General features: G+C 43.3%; 1 protein-coding gene across 1 annotated transcript in view; it reads left to right on the plus strand.

Moving 5' to 3' along the window:
- Nucleotides 1-18,572, plus strand: part of col7a1 (collagen, type VII, alpha 1) — a gene marked incomplete at both ends in the record, with an annotated part of 225,733 nt that overhangs the window by 14,366 nt on the left and 192,795 nt on the right. Inside the window, 10 exons of the mRNA XM_080728016.1 lie at nucleotides 8,072-8,144; nucleotides 9,225-9,405; nucleotides 9,510-9,666; nucleotides 9,800-9,893; nucleotides 10,483-10,641; nucleotides 11,033-11,190; nucleotides 11,784-11,913; nucleotides 13,070-13,189; nucleotides 16,349-16,504; nucleotides 17,752-17,901. Of these exons, the coding sequence (XP_080584142.1) occupies nucleotides 8,072-8,144; nucleotides 9,225-9,405; nucleotides 9,510-9,666; nucleotides 9,800-9,893; nucleotides 10,483-10,641; nucleotides 11,033-11,190; nucleotides 11,784-11,913; nucleotides 13,070-13,189; nucleotides 16,349-16,504; nucleotides 17,752-17,901 (1,378 nt within the window). The remainder of the gene's footprint in view (nucleotides 1-8,071; nucleotides 8,145-9,224; nucleotides 9,406-9,509; nucleotides 9,667-9,799; nucleotides 9,894-10,482; nucleotides 10,642-11,032; nucleotides 11,191-11,783; nucleotides 11,914-13,069; nucleotides 13,190-16,348; nucleotides 16,505-17,751; nucleotides 17,902-18,572) is intronic.

Below are 18,572 nucleotides of genomic sequence, written 5' to 3' on the forward strand. Positions count from 1 at the left end.
GCACCTCCACAATGGTGGTCGGATCGTGCTGAAACCTTGCCCACATTTGGAGTCATACTCTATACCAGGGGTCTTCAACAGGGGGTCCGGGACCCCTAGGGGGTCCTCAGAGTTACTACAGGGAGTCCTCCAAATCTTTGTGTAATAGAAACCTTTTTTTCCTCCTTTTTTATATTAACCACTTGAACCCTAGTGTCCATATTCTGAGAACTTTAGCCAAAAATAGCAGATCTACAAGCTCGGCTATTTTCGGCAAAGAGGTTTGGTGTAGAGGGGGAAAAAGAGCACTAAGTACAGAGTGAAAGGTCAAGTTTATTAAGTATTGATGCTTCAAGTGGTTGTCAACACAAATTGACATGAATCCAAAATGCACTGTGATTCAATGATTGTGCTGTCAAACGATGAAACTATATGGAATCTGGGGGTCCCTGCTTCATTTCTCTCTCAGCTAAGGGGTCCTTGGTCTGAAAACATTGAAGACCCCTGCTCTATACATCGTAGATGACTGATGTCACAGACTCACAGGCCGTACGAGATGGTCACTGGCCCTTAGTTATGTCCGTCCATGTGTCCATCTGTCTGCGTACAGCTTATCTCCGGCAGTGTTGGCCTGATCGCTGACAAACTGTGCACACACTCCCTGGATGCCAATTCAGAACCTCTGCCACCAAACTATACATATATTTTTTTAAAGATTTGTTTTTGGGATCTTTTATGCCTTTATTGAGAGGACAGTAGACGGACAGGAAATGGTGAGAGAGATGGGGAGTGACCCACAGCAAAGGTTGTCGAGAATGGGACTCGAACCCGCGACACGCTGTCAGGCATCAGAGCCTATGTGGTATGCGCCTGGACCGCCAGGCCAGCAGGCGCCCCTTCCCCCTATTTTTCAGATCGGGCCTCTTATAGCGCCACCATGAGGCATTCCTTTTATATCACTCCTACAGATTTTGTCCAAACATCATGATTGGTTTGCAGATTGCTCAGTTTTGATTAAAATGCCTCAAATCATGAACGCAGCGTGCAATTTCTGTGAAGTTTTGCACACACATTCCCACTAGGACGAGGCAGAGGAAAAAATGGGACTAAGGAAACTCTGCCCTGCATTTTTCACATCTGCTTTTTATACTAGGGTGATATGGACATTTTGGAGGCCGACTTTTGTAAAACATTTTCTTGATTATTGCTCCTTCAGATTCTGTCCAAAGATCACGCAAATCGATTTGGTACATGGTGTCTCTATAGTTATGTGATCAAGACGGATCCATCCAATATTTCATATTCCATCCTAATTGGCTAACATTGGCCAAGGTTTGCAGGTTTGGTCCATTTTTAAAACAATGCCTCAAATTATGAACGCAGCATGCAATTTCTGTGAAAGGCCAAAGAAAACACGGCACTCTTCTCAAATTGGCCTATTATACTGGGAACGTGTTAGGCACTCCAGGTGTTAATAGAACGGTACTACTCATTTTGATGTGCGCGTGCTGGTATTCAGATGCTACTACTCTGTTTGATGTGTGGGCGCTGGACTGGTATTCAGACAGTACAACTCTATTTGATATGTGGGTGCTGGTATTAGATGGTAGGCTACTACTCCATGATGTGTGTGTGTGGGCACTGTAAGGTGGTACTACTCTATTTGATTTGTGGGCGGGGCACTGGTATTCAGACTGTACTACTTTATTTGATGTGTGTGCTGGTATTCAGATGGTGCATGTGTTTATAACTGCTGCATGTGTTGCGCTCTGCTGCCTCCTGTTTGTGTTAATTAGTGTAATTGGTTGCATCTTTGTGTTGCAATCAGCTGCAGCTGTTGATGCCGTGCTCATGCAAATACTGGTCACATGTAGATTAGAAGTGGCTGACTCCACTTAAAAACAGTCAAAGTGCAGTCAAATGTGTTACAAATGCCAGTACAGACACATACTTTTGTCAGGGAAAATGTGCAGAAATGTGAAGAACAATATTTGTAGATTGGATAAGTGATAAACAGTCTGCTGCCTGGGATGAAGTAGGTTCCACCAGAGCCCTCTATTGGAGAGTCGCCCCAACTCCGTTCACTTCATGGGGCCAGGTCTTCTACATACACATCTATTGGCGAATAGTGACAAAGTGCGAACCGGAAGTTTACAGAATGCATTGGAGTCTATGAGGGAAAAGTGACATTTTTAGTTACATGAACCACGTGACCGGCACTGTTTCTGACCCTGCATTGGCAGAACTCTCTAATACAAGGCTCTGGGTCCCACTCACTCAAGGATCTCCCTCTCCCTGTTTTGCACTCGCTTGCTCTCGATTGCTCTCCCTGGCTCTGACACAGGCTCACACAGCTGGGACTGCGCAGCATGTGTTTGGTGCTACTGTTTACAAAACGTATCTTTCATCAGTGTGGACATTCACTAGCCTGACACTCAGCCTGAATTGACATTTCGTTTCACTCCATTATTCAGTATGAGGTTGCTCCCCCCCAGGGCGATTGCTGGGATGGGCGTTGCCAAAGAGGCAGTCTTCTGCGATTGGTTCACCTTCTGACCAACACATGATGTAGTGTTGTTATGTGTGGCTGGCTAGTGGCTAGCCTGTTGCTTGCTAGTGCTACTTGCTAACCAAAGAAACAGGCAGAATAGGAGCACTACGAACTAGTAATCAAACACAACATAACATGCCTGTTACTGGTGTTTCATAGCGAGATCGATACGATCGCATTTTACCGCAATTTACAGCATTTTACCACGACGCGATGCGCGGTACGGTACGGTGGCGGCGTTGGTTTACTTGGAAACGCACATGAGTTCTGGGAAACCCCCACCCACGCTGATCACAAGACGCTGATTCACGACGCTGATTCGCCGTACGGATTTTCGAACGAGGCAGGCCTCTTAAATGAGAGCAATTCTAGACCCCTGAATCGCCGAAACAAAAAATGTAAAGGGGTGTGGCTAGCGATTCAGGGTCTGGAACTAGGCTAGACATTCACGTAATTATCCTATCGTCATCCTGCTCATTGTGAACAGTGCCATACATAACTTTTGACTCCACTGAGTAATAGAGTTTGGAGAATCATGAAACCACTCCCTTACACACTGCTGTCTACGTCCAATCATTTGGACTGGAAAAAACAAAACATTCCTTTGATACCACACCACCACCTGTATTTATCTTACCTCGCCCCAAGTGATTTTCTTTCTGTTACGAAAGTATCCAAATTAACCTGAAAGGAAGGTGGATTTGATGACATTACGATTCAAATGTTATGACTCTTTATTTAAAAGATATGTTGGGGTATTTTTCTGCTTTTATTGACAGGTATCGTATACATACAGTATACTGACAGGAAATGAGGAGAGAGATGGGGGGGGGGGGGGGTGGGTGACACGCAGCAAAGGTTGTCGGGATTGGGAGTCGGGACTCGAAACTGCGACCTGCCGATAGGTGCCCAGACGGCTACGCCAGCCGTCCGGGCCCTCTTATTTCTAAACAAATAACCTAATTACGCTAAAATGTCTGAAATCTATTCATATGGAAATCTATAGCTCTGGAAATGGCATGCCATGTCGTAATCTGGATTGTTAGTTCTTGTGGCCATTCTGTCTTTCAAAAATCCCTTTTTTGTGTGCTATATTGAAACACCTGCATGTGCAGGTAATGTGGAGTTGCAATTGATTACATGTTTACATCTATAAGCCTAATAGCCTTGAGTTCTATAATTTATTTCTGTTGTAGAAGAGCAATGATTGTACTGTAGATAACAAAAGATGGATCACCCCTGAGGATATACCAATTTGATCTGATGATTTGTCTAATCTGTTGAGACTGTTTACTAAAACACAGACAGCATTTTACGTGAGGTATATTAGTTGTTGATATTTGAAGCTGCCTTACTTTGAGCTGTAGATATAGTAGTGTTTTTGTATGATCTATTCAGGAAATGTTTGGTTATTTGCTGAGATTGTTATTGGAAGTCAGATTCCTGCATGGTCACAGATTCATTCTGAATTCTTGACCATAAGGATATTGTTCTTTTGGTGGTAAGGATGAAAAGACCCTTAATATAATAAGTAAGGATGTAACAATATTTTGTTATGGTGAGATTGTGATAATAAAAAAAAGTCTCAATATTGTGGGCCTGAGCCTCTCAACGCTATCGTGGGCCTGTGACAGCATCTTCCTTATTCAGGCTGAAAATGTAATTGTTTTGTTTGAACAGCAGTGGAGTATTGATTATTGATAAATAATCGGTGTTGTGGAGTTATTATCTTGATATTATAGTATGGTGACTTCTGTATCCTTACATCCCTAGTAACAAGGAATTACAATCTATAGGTTAATTGTCTGGTTGTCTTTGTTCTTTGACCCTATTCTTATTTGACCGGGGCCCCTCTTTGCATCTCTGGCAATGTCATCATTTTTTTGAAGTGGTGATGCCAGTGATGAGCGCACCTCATGGCGCGCTCTACTTGTGCACACGTAGGCCATACATGGCCTACTTGTGCGCAAGGTGCAATTTGGCACCTTGACAGAGTGCATTTCTAGTTTATTATTGTTTGACCGGGGTCCCTCAGGGGTCTACACTTGGTCTATTCCTTTTTTACCCTCTATAAATCTCTTCACGAAAATAGCTAGTCTGTAAACTCACGTTGTTACCACCAAATGTCCGCCCCCAGAATAGTGCCTAGGTTCATGTAAATATTCTTAACATGCTGAAACATTTAGGACATGTAACCGAATAAAAGCTTATGGATTATGGAAATCGGTAAAGTCCGTGGTTTAAGTGAGTGCATGTGCGGATCTGATGATGTGGTGCAGTGGTGTCAAGTAAGTCCCAAAAATGCAAACCAGACGAGAGAGAGAGAGAGAGAGAGAGAGAGAGAGAGAGAGAGAGAGAGAGAGAGAGAGAGAGAGAGAGACTGATTAGTCATGAGATTATAAAGCCTTGGGAATGGCCAAGGCCCCCTGTTCCCAATTTAGTCCATGTCTGTCTACTCCACCCACCAGATACCTGCCAACACAGACTGGAGGAATCCTGCAGTCACGGAGGCTGCGGTTTCAGGACCACATTTCTAGGACTCTTAACAGTAGTTTGTCAGGACAGCGGCACCTGGCGAGTGATCATGACATGTCCATGTGGAAACTAAACAAATATGTTATAACAGATTCACATATAGGCTCTCTGCATAACTGTTTCAGAGGGTGGCAATGCCCGTTTCGTGTTCTGGTACATTTTTTCATAGCTTAAGCTTTCACTTTCAAAAATACTTTTGGTCATTTTATCGTCTAATCAGGCTTTTGGGAACACCTGGAACAGCTTTTAAGTTGCTCTAGTGTTCAGTATTTAGATATTTGATATTCATTACTACATTTTAACCATGATGGATTCATCGAAAACACCCGTCCTTGGTTCTTGTCTCGTTTTCAATTACTTTTGATAATTCTTTACAATATACAATGAAAAATGTAATAAAATAAATGAAAAAAGTAATTGAAAAGACACGGTTTGTATAGGAAAGGGGCGTGTCTGATAAAATGAATATCTAAATACTGAATCGAGCAACTTAAAAACTGTCCCGGGTGTTCCCTAAAGCCTGAGTAGATGATAAAAATGACCCAAAGTGTTTTTGAAAGTGAAATATCCCTTTAATGTGTGTCTGCCAAGCCAATGAAACATTGAGACTAACAGTTATGCACAGAGACAGACTGTACCTGTAGGGATGAAACTCGGACATTGGAAGATTGCAGAGCTTCTACTGTAGGTAGCAAATCAATGGAGTCCAGTCCTGTGGCGATCGACCTTCAATCATGTTTTTCTTTTTTACAAACTTTTCCAACTTCTTTCGACAGTCTCATCTTCAACCTGTCATCTCATCTCAAATACACAGACTGACTCCTTTTTATATGGTGGGTCCCTTATCACCTGACTGGCCCATACCATTTTCCAGGTGTCCTCCCAATATATTCCCCCCCTTATAAAACACAATACACATTTACCTAAAACACTAGCACATGTATAAGCTCCTTTAATTCATATTTCCAGTTACCACTATGCCCACTAAATATGTACACCCACAAATACTTTATTAAATGCATTAGAATCATTCTCAATCTCCCCTCTATCCACTTCCCACTTGGCTTCACCCTCCCAGGACTAATACATAGGGTGAATGTTCCCAGAGGGAACTCTTTTGCCCGAACACCACCCTGGGAGGAGGAGAACAGACAAATGTAAGTTTACACATCACAGCTTTACTAAGTGGTGGATAAAATACTCCGATTTTTACTTTATATCTGCAAAGTAACTAGTAAATAAAGTTCTCAAATAAATGTAGTGGAGTAAAAGTACAAAATTTGAATCTGAGATGTAGTGTAGTAAAAGTATTTGAAATTGGAAACACAGAAGTAAAGTACACATAGCTCAAAAGTGTACTTAAGTACATTACTTAAGTAAATCTACTTAGTTACTTTACACCACTGGTTTTACATTACCTTCACACATCTTGCCATTCTAGTATACAACATACTACCACTGTTGACTCCCAGAACTAATGTGCTTTATCTGTTCATTTGTAGGTGTATAATGGGACCGGTGGCAAGTCTACACATTCAGAGTGAAATCTACAGACAGTTCAGCAACACCAAACATCCTGCATCCCCCCCCCCCCCCCCGAACTTCAATAAATGCCTTTGTTACAATCTGTGTCTTTCTTTAACCATTACAATACTTAAGCCGCAAATTGCAACACTAGATTTCTTTTAATCGGTTGAATCTAGGGTTGCAATACCTCCCATAGGCCAATGCATGAAAACAGTTTTTTGCTATCTGATTGTATTAAAACGACATCAAACTCACCAATATTGGGGCTGTATGGAAAGCTTGGGGTATCAGCTTTCTATGTGCAAAGTGTTTGTTTAATAAAAATCTACCGTAGACATGTTATGAGCTACTTTCTATCAAGAAATTAAGTTCAGGTGATTCTTTTTTATAAGTGCTGGAGTTGGGATTTGCTCGTGGGAAGTCACTCAGCGGTCCTGTGTACCAGCTGGTTCTATGTCACATAGCCTAATGCAGGAGACAGCGAGACATGGCGTTATAGCAGACGAGCGCTTCCGAAGTTCAACACTTCAACACTTAGAAAAAAACATGTCTGCTTGGATTTATTGACAGATATAACTCATAACATGTCTACGCTAGGTTTTTCTGAAACAAACACTTTGCAGATAGAAAGAGGATACTTAAAGCTTTCCATACAGCCCCAATATTGGTGAGTTTGATGTCGTTTAATACAATCACATAGCAAAAAACAGTTTTGATGCATCGGCTGCCTATGGGAGGTATTGCAACCCTAGATTCAACCGATTTAAAAAAAATCTAGTGCTGCAATTTGCGGCTAAAAATGCTTATGCAGAACTGTGTTCGAATATTAATTAGATTTAGTAACGTCGCCCCGTCGCTACAGATATCCAGGAGTCAATACATTAACTTTTATTACTTGCGCAAGCAGAGCGCGCAAGTACTGCAATCGGCTGGGTATGTACAGTTTGTATGTCTGTGTCGCTCTGCTTGCGCACAAGTAGGCCATACATGGCGTAGGCCATACATGGCCTACGTGTGCGCAAGGTGCAATTTGGCACCTTGACAGAGTGCATTTCTAGTTTATTATTGTTTTATTTATATTTGAATCTTGGTCACTCATTACTGTATGTAGAAGTAAACCTTGCTGAGTCATGAGGCCCATTAGGCAGGAGCCTATCTTGGTTCCGGTAGCGCGAGGCAGCTCGGTGTACAAGTACACGCCCTGGACATGACGCTAGTATGTCGCAAGGACCCCAATCCAACCCTTGATGCTGAGTACCAAGCAGGGAGGCATTGGGTCCCAGTTTTAGTCTTTGGTATGACTCCGTCCCCGACCTCCCGGTTTCAGTGGAGACACTCGGACCACAAGGCCGCTGAGCTGAACTCATTACCGTATGCTGTGAATACTTGTTTTTTGAAACGAAATGAGAATAGTTTAAACTGTGAAAAGGTGGTCTGAAGATGATAACCAGCTTCAACTGCTCTTGTGTTTCTACCCAGGTTGTGAAGATGTGGAGCTGGGCGTTCCCTGTAGCTGTCCTGCTGTCTTCAGTGAGACACACAGAGGCTCAGGGTAAAGACGCCTGCTTCATTGCGACCGTCAGGTCGCACTGACTACCAAAACCTCCACCGGCTGTCTGTCCGTCCGTCTGTCCGTCCTTCTGTCTGTCGCGTCACGTCACGTCACACTTTTGCCCTACTCATATCTCCGCCATCGTTGCCCCTATCCATGTGAAATTTCCCACACACACTCCTTGTCTGCCAATCCACAACCTCCACCCTTCCAGGGACCCCCGCAGCTCCAGGGACCCCCGCCAAAAAGCTAAAAAACTACCAAATAACGCCCAACATCACCTGCTAACCGCATTGCTCTGCTTTTCCACACACACTCCTTGTCTGCCAATCCACAACCTCCACCCTTCCAGGGACCCCCGCAGCTCCAGGGACCCCCAGGGACCCCCGCCAAAAAGCTAAAAAACGACCAAACCGTTATCCCGATCCATGCCAAATTTTGCACACACACTCCTTGCATGGATCTGTCCCATTTAACGCCACCTTCAGGCTGATTTTTTAAAACACATTTTTGGACACTACTCCTACAGATTTGGCCCTGAAATCACACAAATCGGTACACACTTGCTCTACACTCATGTCATCAACATGGATCTTTCCCATTTAGTGCCACCTTCAGGCCGATTTTTTAAAACACATTTTTGGACACTACTCCTACAGATTTTGCCCTAAATTCACGCAAATCGCTACACAGTATGTCTACACTCATTTCATCAACATGGATCTGTCCCAAACAGTGCCACCATCAGGCCGATTTTTTCAAACACTTTTTTGGACACTGCTCCTACAGATTTCCAGCCTGATTTTTTCAAACACATTTTTGGACTGCTCCTACACATTTTGGCCTAAAATCACGCTGCGACCTGACGGTCGCTTATCTCCCGATTAGGGAGTCTTACTGGTTAACTATTACTTACTGGTTCTCCACCATCACATTATTAGCCCTGAATTCTCAACCTTGTGTGTGTGTGTGTGTGTGTGTGTGTGTGTGTGTGTGTGTGTGTGTGTGTGTGTGTGTGTGTGTGTGTGTGTGTGTGTGTGTGTGTGTGTGTGTGTGTGTGTGTGTGTGTGTGTATTTTAGGCAGGTGTAATAATGTGCAAGCTGCAGACATGGTATTTCTGGTGGACGGGTCTTCCAGTATCGGCAGAGCCAACTTCGTCCAAGTGAAGGGATTCATGGCCGGCATCATCAAGCCTTTCGCTGGCTCCGTCAGTGAATCAGGGATACGCTTTGGGGCCGTGCAATACAGCGATACGTCCAGGTGACGCAAGAGAGTGCACATTTGTTTATCTGTAAAGCCGTAGCCTTTTTCCAGGTGATGATGAGGTTTGCCTAAGAAAACTAAAAATGTTTTGCTCCTGCCAGGGTTGAGTTCACCTTCACCACCTACCTGAATGGTACAGAGCTCATAAGCGCTGTGGAAAACCTTAACTACAAGGGTGGGAATACGCGCACCGGCGCCGGACTCAAGTACGTCGGCGACAACTTCTTCAACCCTGCGTCGAATCGCGACGTCCCAAAAGTCAGTGAGAAAAATGCAGAGGGCTTTTAAGGGCGGGCATCGTCGTTGAACGAATGTCGGTAGAGCCTATTTAATGTATTTTCTTCCCCTGCGTTTGGTCTTCTTTCTCTGAACGCTGTCACTCCTCTACCAGATCGCCATACTGATCACAGACGGGAGGTCACAGGATTCTGTACAGGAGCCGGCAGAGAAGCTACGTAGTCAGGGAGTGCAAGTTTTTGCAGTTGGTAGGTGTCACCACCAGAGGAACCTTCATGTTGTGTATTATTATTTTATGCTTTAACTATTGAAAAATAGCAGATATACAAGCTCGCTGCGAGCTTGTAGATCTGCTATTTTTGAAAAATCGTGAAAATTAGAATTTTGACCCGATTCTATAAGTGTCTTTTGTATCCTTCTAAGATTTTTTTGAAAAACCTACTATGTTTCTATGTCAGCAATCTGGCCAGCCATCGTCAAAGAAAAGGTCCTTTTCACTTAAATGGAGCTCAGTTAGTCTGTTCTTGAGAGACTGCTATGGTCAGTGGTTTTCATGTGAAGGACCCCCAAAATGATATTTATTTGGCCACGGAACCCCATCTCAAAATATCTAGTTCCAGGGACCACCCAGAAGCAAAATTTGAGTTACAAACCTTCACTTTAAAAATACACATATTCAAAGATTTGCACACATTTTCACTACTTTTTCAAAAATAGCAAGCTCGCAGCGCGGCACTCGGTGCCGCGCTGTGAGCTTGTATATCTGCTATTTTTCACTGGTTAAAGCATTCAATCATTTCTAGGCCTAAATGGGTTAATGTCTCTGTTTGTATCAAGGTATCAAGAGTGCAGACCAGAAGGAGTTGTCTCAGATAGCCAATGAGCCCAGCAGCGATTTCACCTCTTTTGTTGGGGACTTCAAGCTGCTAAACACCCTACTTCCTCTCGTGGGTCCCAGGGTGTGCTCCAGCGTGGGAGGAGCCTATGCCAGCGATGGTATCACCACCATATAAACTACATTTTCCACAATAACATTTTGAGTTTGTATGATATTGTCACTGTCGGGCAGAAACCTTGTATCTCCAAGTTTCACATTTGTACGTTTTTTCACCAAGTAAAGCCCTGCTTCATCATACAAGGCTGTCGCACAAAAGTAGTGAAAACAGCCGATCTGCAAGCACACAACGCCTCGCGGTGCGAGGCGTTGTGTGCTTGTAGATCTGCCGTTTTCACTAGTTTAGTTCATTTTTTAAATGATAAATGCAAAACGAACGGTCTTGGACATACGAGGTTTCCACCCGACAACGACGATATGACTAGTCGATTTCTGTTGTGTCCGTCTTGTCGCGTCTCTCATCAGCCCTTTCCCTGTCTCCTTTACTGATAGAGGCATTTTCTGGTCCAGCCAACATCCAGTTCTTAAGCCAGAGCTCTGAATCTCTGAGGTTCCGCTGGAGTCCTGCTGGGGGCCCTGTGAGTGGCTACGTGGTCCAGTACACGCCCCTCTCTGGACTGGGACAGCCTATCACAGCAGAGCTACGCCAGGTGAGGGGGGAAAAACACAGTTCAGAAACAGAATTATTTGCCAGATGTCTTTGCATACATACTGTCACAAATCTCATGTGAATTTGAGACATTACAGTGAGTAGCAATAGTATCAATACATACAAAAGATTTACACACTTAAAATTGCATTTATCAAAATATAAAGCATAAGGAAGTTTGTATATGCGATATACAGTACAATGCACACTAGTTAGGTGTGTGTTAGGCTGGAATAGGAACATGGATGATTCAATTGGTGGACATTATGTTGGTTCTTGACTGGTGACGTCAGGAAGACCGGTGACCTAGATTCTTAACTATAAACTGGAGTGATGGGGGCGATATTCTCAGGCCGAGGGAACGCTGTAGGCTGAGTATGAACTTGCTTAGTGGGCGGATCTTCACACGATGTTGCTACTCTAGACATTAAACTTTGGCAGAGATGAGCGAAATTCCCATCTGTGGGTGCTGGCTGGCAAGTCATTAACACTGCAAAAACATGTTGCTGTGCTTTGACAGGGATGCCCGTCTTATGGCAGAGGCAGCTGTTTAAAGTCTCTAATGATCCTCGTTCCCTCTCCATTCTCTCTCAGGAGACGGTAAATGCTGGACAGAGAACCTTCACGGCGCGGGAGCTGAGGTCCGGCACCGACTACCTGGTGACTGTCATCGCCCAGTACCCCAACAGCGTTGGGGACTCCGTCTCTGCCAAGCAACGCACTAGTGAGTCCCAAGAGAAGGAGTGTGGGAAAGCTAAGAAGTCTTTTTTAATTACGCTGCCAAAATACCGAAAGACAACAACCATTATTTCAGAACCAGTCATCCTCTGAAACCTGACGTGGAAATCCTAACTTCATTTATGGACTCCAGTCTAAAAGTCTAGTGGAATTGAAACTCTCAAAGAACAGCAAACCTTGACTCAGATACGATGTTGAAAGATAATATTAGAAAACATTTATTTACAGCCCTGTAACAGTCATACACAAATACATACAGTACGTCCTACACCAAGACACACACAAGACAAACTAACTTGCTCTACCTTGACTGTCCATTCATATTTGGCTAAAGCAAAACAATCACACATTCTTCTCTACAGAGCTAGTTAAAAGCCAACAACATTATCTCTTTCAATTTTCAATTTCAATTAAATTCAATTCAAAAAGTCAAAGGAGCTTTATTGGTATGAGAAAAAATACGTTTACATTTCACACAGCAATAAAACAACGGGGGCCACTGGACTGGCAGTGGCATCTATGACTTCTCTACCTCTCTTCCCTCATCCTAAGCCAGGGGTGAGCAACTTTGATGATAGAGAGGGCCACTATATTTCCACACTCACTCCAGAGGGCCACATCCCTTAGCATATTGTTACTGACGAGCAAAAGCCTCTTATCCCCAGTAAGAGTAGCAAAAATAGCCGATCTACAAGCTCAAAACGTGTCACAGCGCGACACGTTTTGAGATCTGCTATTTTTGCTACTTTTGAATTGGAATCCTGAATTATCTTTTGTTATTTTTGAATTTAAATCCTGAAATGTAACATTTTGATTTAATTTCCAATGCATTTAGTTTTACTTATGTTAACTTTATGAACTTAAATACAAATACATTGGACATAAAAAAGACTAATATAGACTGGGTCATGTTTGCACGTTTGGAATTGTAACAGCTGAAATAAAGTGAAGGTGGGGGCATCATGTGGCCCCCTGGCCGCCAGTTGCCCATGTCAGCCACTGAGTCTCAGGGCCATGCTATGAACTCTCACTTCAAATTAGCAACACAGAGCAATCAACAGTAAGCGATATAATATTCACTTCAAACCCTCCCTTTTCGCCTTCTCTCTTTCTCTCTCTGCCTTCACAATCCACCCTGTCAGGATCCCTGCCAGGGGTGTCCAGCCTGCGTCTGGTGCAATCAGACTTCTTCTCCCTGTCCGTGGCCTGGGACCGACCGTCATCTCCCTTCCAGGGCTACAGACTCACCTATGGACCACGAGGTCAGGCACATACGTCTGTTCTCTCCCTGTTCTGTTCCTGTCTGTCCGCCTGTTCTCTCTCTGCATCTTATGCCCTCTCTCACTCCTCCTTGTGATAACGGGTACACATTGTTTATTATTATTTTATGTTTTAACTATTGAAAAATAGCAGATATACAAGCTCACTGCGAGCTTGTAGATCTGCTATTTTTGAAAAGTCGTGAAAATTTGAATTTTGACCCGATTCTATAAGTCTCTTTTGAATCCTTCTAAGGTTTTTTGAAAAACCTATGTTTCTATGTCAGCAATCTGGCTGGCCGTCGTCAAAGAAAAGGTCCTTTTCACTTAACTGGAGCTCAGTTAGTCTGTTCTTGAGAGACTACTGTCAGTGCTTCTCAAACCTTTTCATGTGAAGGACCTCCAAAATGATATGTATTTGGCCACGGACCCCCATCTCAAAATATTTTGTTCCAGGGACCACCCAGAAGCAAAATTTGAGTTACAAACGTTCGCTCTAAAAATGCATATATTCAAAGATTTGCACACATTTTCACGACTTTTTCAAAAATAGCAGATCTACAAGCTTGCAGCGCGGCACTCGGTGCCGCACTGTGAGCTTGTATATCTGCTATTTTTCTATAGCTAAAGCATTCAATAATTCTAGGCCTAAATGGATTAAAACATCTGACACATACAACCATGTCTGGTAGAGGGACAGTGCAAAAAGGTTAACTTGGTTGATGCAAGTTGGAAACGTGTCTTAAAATGTATTGAGTAGGGGAATGATGAGCTTCTGTTACAGCATACGCGCCCCTCCGGCTGCGAGTGGGAAGATTTACTGCCCAAAGTATTACCTCAGAAATCGAATGCTAACCGCCCTTCCCAAGTCCTCATTAGCTGCTGCTGCCTGGCAGACAGAATATCAGAGACAGAGGACTTGGCATCCTTAAGGCCTGTCCATAGTATCTCCCAAATGTTCGGTGAGTTGTGTTTTCCGACGTGCAAATTTCCGAACTCTCAATCAGTATAATGCTTTACAGAAGTCGCGATGGACATCATTTTATGGTCGAAAAGTACCTTTTGACCGAATTCTTCGGTTTCGGTCAAAGTATGGACAAGGCTTTAGTGTTAATTTGACTCAGAGAGAGTATACAGTACAAGTGTAACCAAATGGACTCTCCATTTATGAGTTATAAATGGATAAATTAAAGGGGAATAACGGACTAGCCATCTTACCATGTTAATCTGATGTTATGATATCCCAGAACAATCAGGTAATCTTTTTTTAGTCCTCGGCAGTGCCGACAGCGAGCAGTGGGATTTTACACTAAATTGCTTATTTGTGTCGCTCGCCGATTCCTTTTTCTTGTTTAAATACAGTATGTCCTTCATAATGGCGGAGATGTGTCGACGGAGTGAGGCGAACTGCCGTTAAATCCCACCCCTTCTGGTCAAAGCTAACTTGCTAGAAATTAACTTTTTTCTTTTTCTTCTCTTAACATCATATATTACCGTAAGAAAAGCACTCGCCTGGAATTCCCCTTTAACACAGAGGCTTTTATTGTGTAAAGAATAATTTTGTAAAGATGTCTGGGGGGTTGATACTACCATGATGATTCATCGAGGAAAAGTGTCCCCTGAGGATTGATCTAAACAGCTTACGGTCCTGTGTCATTTCAGGACAAGACATGGCATGAGTGCCAGTCTCGTATGGAGGTCTTTCAGTCTGGCTAAGCTAGTACATGTGTGTGTTTTTGTTTTAATTGTGTCCGTGTGTATTCTGTGATAAAGTGGTGTGTTCATAATTGCTAGCAAGTGCGCATCTTTCACAATCATAAATCAAACAAACTCACGGGCAGACACAGACGGATGCAAGCACACACATGCATACCTATATGATGGTATGTATATCTTCTTCATGAAGCTCAAGCACAATTAAGCTTTAAGTGTTCTATACGTAAAAATGCAGCGCCTTGATTTTGGTATTTTGGTATTTTTTATTTGTCTATGGAGTTGACGTTACTAATAAAAGTGTGCTCCTCTGAGCGCAGATCTCCACCAGGCTGGGTTGCCTATCCAGGGCTGTGTCAGTCATGGGGTACAGCCGTCAGGACACAAGGAAGCTTTAGGCTAGGGCGATCTTTTATTTTGTGTTTTTTGCACGACAGATTGTGTTTGTGGCGCCCCTAGGGGCTGAAGTCAAACTGCTTCTGGAGGGGCGCTTTATAGAGGCCCCTCAACATGTGATTTCAATTGGATGTTGCGTTCATGATATTTGGCATGTTTTGTCAGAAACTGAATGCTGATGCCGAACACATGTGCCGAATGCACGTCTAGTGCATTAAAATAATGAGATAAATTCTATTATTGTTGGGCTACAATTATTATAATGGTTGTTTATGAGGTTTAGGCTATTCATTCACATTATGAGGAAGTGTCCTGACAAGTTTACAAGCAGTTGGTGCTATGGGTCTATTTGTTTCCATGTGTACACTCTCTTGATTTCACTGTTGTAGTGTACATGTGCTGCAATGCATGTTGCTGACAATTTTATAGCCTACTTTTATTTTCATTTTCCGTCAGCTAAATTAAAAACAAATTTCTTGCAAAAATGAGGGGTGAGTGTATGGATTTGTGACTACAACTGTCAGCTCTTTATGTGAACTAAAATTGTGTCATAAAAATGACGAGGCAATGCTCCTGGTTGAGCCAAGCTGCAAGACTGCCCCCGACAGGGTGGGGTTTTCCATCCCCTCAAGTATATTTTATATACATCGTCGTCGTTGTTGGGTGAAAAGAAACCTTGTATGTCCAAAACAGTTCGTTTTGTATTTATCATTTTAAAAATGAAACCAGTGAAAACAGCCGATCTACAAGCACACAACGCCTCGCACCGCGAGGCGTTGTGTGCTTGTAGATCTGCTGTTTTCACTACTTTTGCGTGACGGCCTTGTATGATGAAGCAGGGCTTTACTTTGCGAAAGAACGTACAAATTTGAAACTTGGAGATACGAGGTTTCCGCCCGACAATGACGATATATTAGATGCTGTGTAAATATTGGCAATTATGAATATTGTACAGGTGACATCACGATTCAGCACTGTTAACTTGTCTGTTTCTGATGCTTATGTTTACGCTGCTCTTGTTCCTGTGGTGTGATTGGACGGTGTGGAGAGCAGGTCAAGCTGCGGCCCAGCTATTGGAGCAGACCCTGGGTGCAGATTCCACGTCTGTCACCCTGGAGAGGCTCCAGCCAGACACAGAGTATGTCATCAGCCTCTATCCCCTGTCCCCCCGGAACTCTCCGTCCCCCTCCACCCTCAACGCGCGCACACGTGAGTACACCTATGGATGTTTGCACAGTATGTATGTACCGGTACAGTATGTAAAGTAAGAATGCACAGCATGTACAATATATACTGTATGTCAGTATCACCAGTAAGACACAAGATCGAGAAGCAAAACAACAGAGACTGACACAATATGTCCATACAGTATATGGGCGTTCCCATATATGGGCTTAATATTGATATATTGTCATAATTCATTCATTTAAAGTGTGACTCGGTTGGTTGTTTAAGTCGGCCAAAATGGGGCCATATTTTCCCAAATATGGACATGACAGACGTCTGACATCATAGACCACATGCGACTGACACAATATGTCCATACATGGGGCTGAGGCATGACGCACACACGCACATCATGATCTGCAGGTTTTCAAACTAAATGCGACCTACAGTCACAATGACAATCTGGGAACTCAATCCCCCAAAAATGAAATACAAATCTGAATCTGTCTTGAGAAATTAGTTTCATGATGACATAGTCGGCCATGCACAATGCACATACAGTACGTTTTTTGAAAGCTTTCTCTGTGTGTGTGTGTGTGTGTGTGTGTGTGTGTGTGTGTGTGTGTGTGTGTGTGTGTGCGTGTCCGTGTCAGTGCGTCTTGAGGCGGTACAGCAGCTGACAGTGGAGACAGAGTCAGAGGGCAGTGTGCGTGTGCGATGGAGGGGAGTCCGTTCAGCCCAGTCGTACCGCCTGGTCTACGGACCCTTTACAGGTCAGGAGCAACTCAATGGACATCAGTCAATATAAAACGTCCTTTTTCACTTTGGTTGCATGTATCATCATGTTCTCATGCGTAACTAGTGTGACATTCATGGCATGCCAATAAAGCTATTTGAATTGAAATGTATTGTTTTATCATTCCATAAAATATTTTATAAATTAGTTTATATATTTCCTGAAATATCTTAATCACCAACATATCGTTGTTGTCGGGTGGAAACCTTGTATGTCCAAAACCTTCCTTTTTTTGTTATACTCTTAAAAACGATTTAAAGTAGTGAAAATAGCCGATCTACAAGCACACAACGCCTCGCACCGCGAGGCGTTGTGTGCTTGTAGATCTGCTATTTTCACTAGTTTTGTGCGACAGTCTTATATGATGAAGCAGGCCTTTACTTTACGAAAAAAACAAACACTAATTTGAGACTTGGAGATACAAGGTTTCTGCCCGACATTGACAATATTCATCCGTCTCCCTGTCTCCTCTGACTCCTCTGTGTGCTGACAGGTCGAGACGTGATCACGGTGGAGGTGAACGGCAACAGCGAGTCTCACACGCTGTCCAACATCCAGGTGGACACCGAGTACATCGTCACCATCATCCCTCTGTACGAGGGCAACGTGGAGGGGCCCGTGGCTACCGCCCGCTTCAAGATCGGTAGGCCCACAACACGCGCCCACACAATGACCGTTTAGTCAGGAACACTCACGTCAAAGCAGATTTACCCGTTTATTGCAACAAATCGAATACAGTTACACTTTGACGTTTATGGGCTCCGCGTTCTGAGATGTTCCCTGACATAATCATGATTATCTTTCATAATCTTTCATAATCGTTTCCATGTAAAAAATAGTGGATGCGACGCGTTGTGAGCTTGTAGATCGGCTATTTCCACTATCAATGTTCTTTTTTAAGTATGAAGTTGTCAAAAATGTCAGTAATTTCTTTGTATATTTCGGTTATGTATCATATCTACCATGTGCAACTTCAAAGCCTAAAAGCCAAACAGAAATATAATTGTCAATGACAAAAACACAATTAAATGGTTAATCGCAATTATTTTAGTGACAATTAATCGTAATGTAAAATGTCATAATCGTGACAGCCGTATGCATGACTGCAAATCGCGGCACTCGTTGACCCCACAATTGCAGTGCACTGCGGATTCGGAAACGACACAATCCCTACGGAACCCCTCCTCCCACACCAGAACACAACGAGTCCCCAACATACCAAATACTTAGAGGAAGAGAAGAACACTCCGCTTCTCTGGAAATGATCAATTCCCCCATTCCCTCCGTGCCTCACCCGAATCCGCCTGCCCCAAA

Source organism: Nannobrachium achirus, assembly GCF_963921795.1.
Source record: "Nannobrachium achirus genome assembly, chromosome: 6".
Lineage (NCBI taxonomy): Eukaryota > Metazoa > Chordata > Actinopteri > Myctophiformes > Myctophidae > Nannobrachium > Nannobrachium achirus.